Raw genomic sequence first — 6,000 nt, 5'->3', positions numbered from 1 at the left:
GCTGAACATTTTATAATGTACATGATATACTAAACTGGAAATAATTTAGATAAATCTTAACTCTGGCTAATAGAATGTGCACCTCCCCCTTCCTACTGCTTCTACGTATTTTGTAGAAATGTAATTTGTGTTCTGGTGGATATTCTGTACCTATTATTTAAATCATTTATTTTTTGTTTTCTCCTTATGGGGAAACTTCAAGGTGCTGATAAGAAACATATTTAACTTGGTACCAAACTTTTTTTTATTTTTTAGAAGAATGAGTATAGTTGGAAATTCTTACCTATTCGAGAATTGTTTGGCCTATGGATTTTTATCTGGAGTTTACCTAGGCATTTACCTGATTAGGCAGTTTCCCATTCTGTTAGTGGCTTCTGTTCATTCACTTAACCAGGGCTTTTTCTTTTTCTTTATGTGTTTCTTTTTTTGTCTCTGTCTCCATCTGTCTGTCTGTCTGTCTGTCTCTCTTTCTTACCTATTATGTTCCTAGGCCTTTTGTAAATATTGGGATAACAGTCAATTGCATATAATGTCTGTCCTCAAGGAGCTTACAGTTTGTGCTCTACTCGATGGTTACATTTCCAGGTCAGGTCACTTGAATGATGGGAAGTACTAATTCATCCCTTTGTTAATTTAGTTTTGACTTTTGTCAAACATGACTTGCTAGGAATTTGGACTGGAAGGCATTGTACCCACACGGTAAACTGTTCTTACAAAATTTACAACCTAGTGGGAAGGGAAAGACACATTTTGGTCAATTAGTCACACTATTAAAAGTATAATTACAAATTAGAATAAATTCTATGAAGGAAAATAATATAGATACATGAGTATATATAAATAAGGAATCCAACCCAGATGTTGGAGGGGCTTAGTTATGAGGTAACTAGATAAAGGGTTGGGGAGGGAAAGGGATGCCCTGGCAAAAAATATATTCTAAGAAGTACAATGCCAATATCAGAGGAATACCCAAGAATGAAAGAATGATTGGACATGCCATATGGTTTTGTGAGGACAAGTCGGAAGAGGACCAAAGATCATTCATTGGATTTGACCTCATGGATGTAAGTGGTGACTGGAACAGTTTCTCTATCTACAGTGATGGTGGCTGAATTTTGACTGGAGTGGTCTGAGGATTAAATAGAAAGGGAAGAAGGCAATAAACAGTGTAAATAATTCCTTCAGTAAGTAAGGTCACGAAGAAAAGATAAGAGGTGGTTGGAGAGTGAATATGTTTTTTGTTATACACGGCAGAGGTGCATCGTATTTAAAGATAGGATACAGTTTTCAGGGCATTGTTGAATATACCACAGAGAGAAGGGAAAATTATAGTAAGTTTCCTTCCCAGTGGAAGGCAAGGGGGGAAAGGAGACCAAGAGCACTATGAAAGGATTGGCCTTGGAAAGACAACAGAGGTCAACAAGATGGCTATGGATATAAGCAGATTTGGTGGGAAAAGGCAAAGGTGGAAGTTGTTCCCATTTGCCTGCTTTGGTTTTCTCTGAAAAGCTGGAGCTCTGCCTATCTGGAAAGAGAGGGAGGTGAAGGAGGAGACGGCTGGAGGTTTGGAGAAAGGACAAGGTTTGAAATAATCATTATAAGGGGCAGGATGGTACTGGAGTGAAAGGTCCAGGAGGATCGAGGGGCAGTGCGGAGCCCATTGAGGTTGGAGAGATGATCCTATGGTGCCACTTATCTGTCCTGTTTTGTGGCTCTCACCTGCAAAGTTTGGCTTCTGTAGGGCAAAAGCAGATAACGGAGTTTGTTTTGAGTTGGAAAGTGAAGAAAAGACCAAGAAGTGAAGAAGTGGAGGGTACTGGGATGTATTCTGGAAATGATGGGCTCTGGGGGAAAAATTATGCTGGATAGAAAGGGACAGGAGCAAAAGAGAGGGCTGAAGAAGGAGTTAGGAGGTAGTGAGCAGTCCGTGGAGTAGAAGTGTCCCGGAGATCAACAGGTAGACTGGTCTGTCTCGGAATCGTGTAGTCTGGTGTTTCAGTGGGATGCTTCTGAGAGGTCTTACCAGTGAGGCCAAAACACATCTCCTGCCGCAAGTCCCAGATGAAAGGCTTGTGGCCCAGCGCAGAGGCTCTGGCAATACTGAGGCCAGCGTGAGAAGAAGAGCCATCGGTGGTGGCAGGGGTCTTCAGATAGTCTGTGTGGATTCCAGTATCTGAGGAATGTGGCAGTTCTCAGTCCTTTTGTTACAGTGAGGTCATTAAGATGTTAAACAAAGATATCTGTTTTAAAACACCCTTCCTGTGTTTTATGCAGTATCAAGGAAACTTGATTTTCAGTGGATAATGATTCCCTCAATTATTTCTTATACTGTCAGTAATATTGGTTGGAAAATTGTTTAAGAATTTATAGATTTTGGGGCGCCTGGGTGTCTCAGTTGGTTGAGGGACTGCCTTTGGCTCGGGTCATGATCCTGGAGTCCTGGGATCAAGTCCAACGTTGGGCTCCCTGCTCAGTGGGGAGTCTGCTTCTCCCTCTGACCCTCTCCCCTCTCGTGCTTACTCAGTCTTTCTCTCTCAATTAAATTAAAAAAATCTTTAAAAAAAAAAAGAACGTATGGATTTTTAAGCAAATGGTGGAAGTCAACAAAATCAGACTATTTGTTAACATTGGAGTTTGGTGTCAAGGATCTGGAGTTGAACCTCTGGTATGGAGATGTTCTATGGAAGTGCCATCTTCGAACACAGAACTAATAATGTTTGCATTCTCTTGTGTGGCTTTCCAAATACCAACTTTGTTCTCTGGTAGCTGGAGTGTCTCTCTGGTAATGGAAGCCTTCATCACCTTGTGGGTGGTTTATAGCAGCATCGTCTTAGCTGGTCTCCCTCCTTTTGGGCTAACTACTCTCTTTTTACCTTACACTTAAATGCCCTATTAATTTAAATTCCTATTTCCTTCTGTTACCTCGTTGTTCAAGGAATAGAGGCTCCCCTTCTTTTTCTCTTTCTTTTTTATTTTGTCTCATGGAGGTGAGAACAAATTCACAGACCTCTTAAATGAGACACTGGGCAAGTCACTTTTCTGGGCCTTAGTTTGTTTACCTATTTAAAAATAAAAACGTGCCTTTTGAGTTAGATAACCAAGCTCTTTGGGACTGGGATATGCAGCTGGGCTAGAGTTCTCTTCCAGTGCCCAAAATTCTGTTCCTGTGTGCCCCTCCAGGTCTGGCTCCAATCCCAGTAGTACAGCCATTGAGCGTACAGCTCTACCTATCTGGAGGACTGTTTAAAGATGTAATTCAGCCAATGCTGCCTGCTCTACCAATGCGGCTTCCCTTTTATCTTCTACCCTGGTGCTTTCCTTTCTCCCACCCCATCATGTTAGGACCACCACCCCACCAAGCAGTGCCTTGCCTTTTTCGGCTTAACCTGTGGCTCAAACATCCTAGCAAGACAAGCCATTTGCAGTCCTCCACAGAACTCTTTCCTGTCTCCAGCCTCTGTGGCCTTTGTTCCTTTTTGTGTTTGGTATCTTGTCTTTAAATATCTTACCCTTTCCTCTTTACCAACTGAGGCTGAAAACCTGGCCTATAATCCTTAAGACAAATTTCAAGGTCTTGAACTTCAAGCTTTGACTTTCTGGCATTCTAAGTTCAAAGAGGGATTTTATTTTTTCTTTTTCACCTCTGATTTTCTTGAGAACTCAGATAACACACAGATAATGAGTAAATAGGTGAATTCTGAGAAGCAGCTCCTTGACTCTTTACCAGTTTAAAAAAAAAATCACCGTATTCTGGACACAAACCCTCATGCTGACATGTGTTAGACATTCACTTCCTATAGGCATTTCTACCTTGACTATGCCTCTTGTGGTCAGCAGGCAGTTTGCGTCCAGTCTGTTCATGCAAATAAAAAGGGCAAGATCCAAATCTGTCTAGGTCACTCATGGGCTAGGGGCTTAAGCCCAGAACTTGGCTTTAAGAATATGTGGCCTGAATGAATGGTTGCTAGGGAGTATGGCGGCATCTTCATTTTATGCTGGGCTCATCCCAACGCGCGCACGTGGGAACTTCACAAAAGTTGTTTCAGGAGCGCTGCGCTGAATCCTCTTATCATAGAGTTTACTGAAGTGGGGCCAGCTCCCCGCCTCTGTAAGCTTCACTGCCAAGGTTCCGGAGGGGTGGAGTGGCCTGCAAGAGGGTTGGGAGAAGGGTGGGGGATTTACTTTCTCATAAATGTGCTTTGGGAGACTGGCTCTGGAGAGCTAGGTTTTCAGGAAGAAATGAACCTGAGTCCCAATGGCAAAGAGCTCCAAAGGGCACGAAGTTTGTTTCTGTTACAGAGAAATCCTGAAAGTTTCCAGTCTAATTAATAAGAACACGGCCCGCAGTGGACAAGGGAGTGAGTGCTCTGGCTTCCCCAGAAAACCACTGGCACAAGAAGACAAGCGAAGTCAGCTTCACTGAACCCATTTCTTGGCCTCCTTATGGGTGATGCTGGCTCTGGGTTCACTGTGTCCCAATCCAGCTGTGGTGGGGCCCGGGCGCTCTCGAGCGAAGTCCTCTTCCCCCAGACCCAGGTTGCAAAACAGTAACTCCATGGGCACATCTCTCTGCGTACCCAGAGGATGGGTCTCCACGGACAACACACCATTACGTTTAGTGCTGCGCATTGTGTGGGGTAGAGTTTCTTAATCATCGCCCCCACTTGCCCCGTCCCTTGAGGGCCGCGTGGTTTCTAGGGCGGCTGCAGCGCGCCAAGCTCCAGGGACAGCGCGCAGGGAATGGCCCCGGGGACTCGTTCCGGGGAAAACGCCAGCGTCCGGGGAGAGCCTCTCCCTCTCATCCAGTATTCTCCCAGGGCAGGCAGGGTCGGATTCCACACGCGTCCAAGGTGTGCAGTGCAATACCCTCCCTTTAAAAAGAATAAATAAATAGAAGCCAGAGCTTAGCCCCGCTCCGGTTTCCCGAAAGGCGCACGCAGTCGCTGCCGGGGCGGCTGGGTGTCTGCGCTCCCCGCCTTTGCTGGACTGACACAGGAGGGGAGGAGCAGGAGCCGGAGGGGGTGCCGGCGCGGGTGGTGGTGGGGGGGAGTTGGAGCGCGAACCATCCCGAGCCAAGACAAGCAGCACATTCACAAATAACGCCCCCGCCCCCAGCGCACGCGCTCCCATTCAAAGCAGCCGGGCTCGGCGGCCGCAGGGCGGCTCAGAGGACGCGCGGCCGAGCGCAGCGCAGCCCTGCCCCACAGGCGCACGCCTCAGTCCGCCCGCCGGCTGCTGCGGCCGCGGCCGAGCCCTGCAGCCCGCGCGGGAGGCGGCTACCGCTTCCAGGGAGGGGGTCTCGCCCGGACTCCCCTCCCTCCCGGCCGGAGGACCATGGCACGGCCGGCTGCGCCCTGGCACTCGAGGCTCCTGGCTCGCATCCTCGGTGGCACCTGGTGCCTTCTCTACGTCGCCGGACAGGTGAGGCGGTCTGCGCGTCGGGCGTCCCTCCCCACGCCGCTGAGACTTTTCTTCTGGTCGGCTAAATCGGGGAGACCTGTAGCCGGGGCCTGTCCTGGGGCTGCGCTGCCATCCCAGCGAGGACAGGTGGCACGGGTTAGGGCTAAGGCGGCTTCTCGTGGCGAGCTCCGGGCTGCCGGGGTCAAATCCTGTGCTGAGCCTCAGCCCAGCCTCCTGGGGCGCTTCCCGGCGTCCCGATCGCGCCCGGGTCCTGCCTCCAGCTGGACGGAGTCGGGGGGAGGAGAAGGCGCCTGAGCCAGGGTACGACCCTCTTCCAGGAAGTCCGCGACCCCGCACCTCTTCCGGACAGTCCTTCGCGAAGACCCTTCTTGCCGGTCGAGGCTCGGGCGGTGCGGGGGAGGCTCGGCCTCCGGGACACTCCTCCTCACTTCCGTCCTTCCCAGGACCAGTGAACTTCTGACATCCTCGTCCCAGGGCCACCTGCGTCCTAGTGTCGGGGGCGGAGCGTTGTAAGGTGTGCAGGACAGCGGGGCTCTTGGAGCCTCTGCGGTGGGGAAAAGGAGATTCTGGACGGCGCCC

At 49.0% G+C, this 6,000-nt stretch overlaps 1 protein-coding gene across 1 annotated transcript in view; it reads left to right on the top strand.

Annotated features, from left to right (window-relative positions):
• Nucleotides 1-4,833: 4,833 nt before the first annotated feature.
• Nucleotides 4,834-6,000, top strand: part of ADAMTSL1 (ADAMTS like 1) — a 935,024-nt gene continuing 933,857 nt past the window's right edge. Inside the window, exon 1 of the mRNA XM_046023640.1 lies at nt 4,834-5,421. Within this exon, the coding sequence (XP_045879596.1) occupies nt 5,335-5,421 (87 nt within the window). The 5' untranslated portion in view covers nt 4,834-5,334. The remainder of the gene's footprint in view (nt 5,422-6,000) is intronic.

Source organism: Meles meles, chromosome 11 (assembly GCF_922984935.1).
Source record: "Meles meles chromosome 11, mMelMel3.1 paternal haplotype, whole genome shotgun sequence".
Taxonomy (NCBI): domain Eukaryota; kingdom Metazoa; phylum Chordata; class Mammalia; order Carnivora; family Mustelidae; genus Meles; species Meles meles.
Note: the sequence above shows the minus strand (reverse complement) of the source record. Positions and strands in the feature narration are given on the sequence as shown.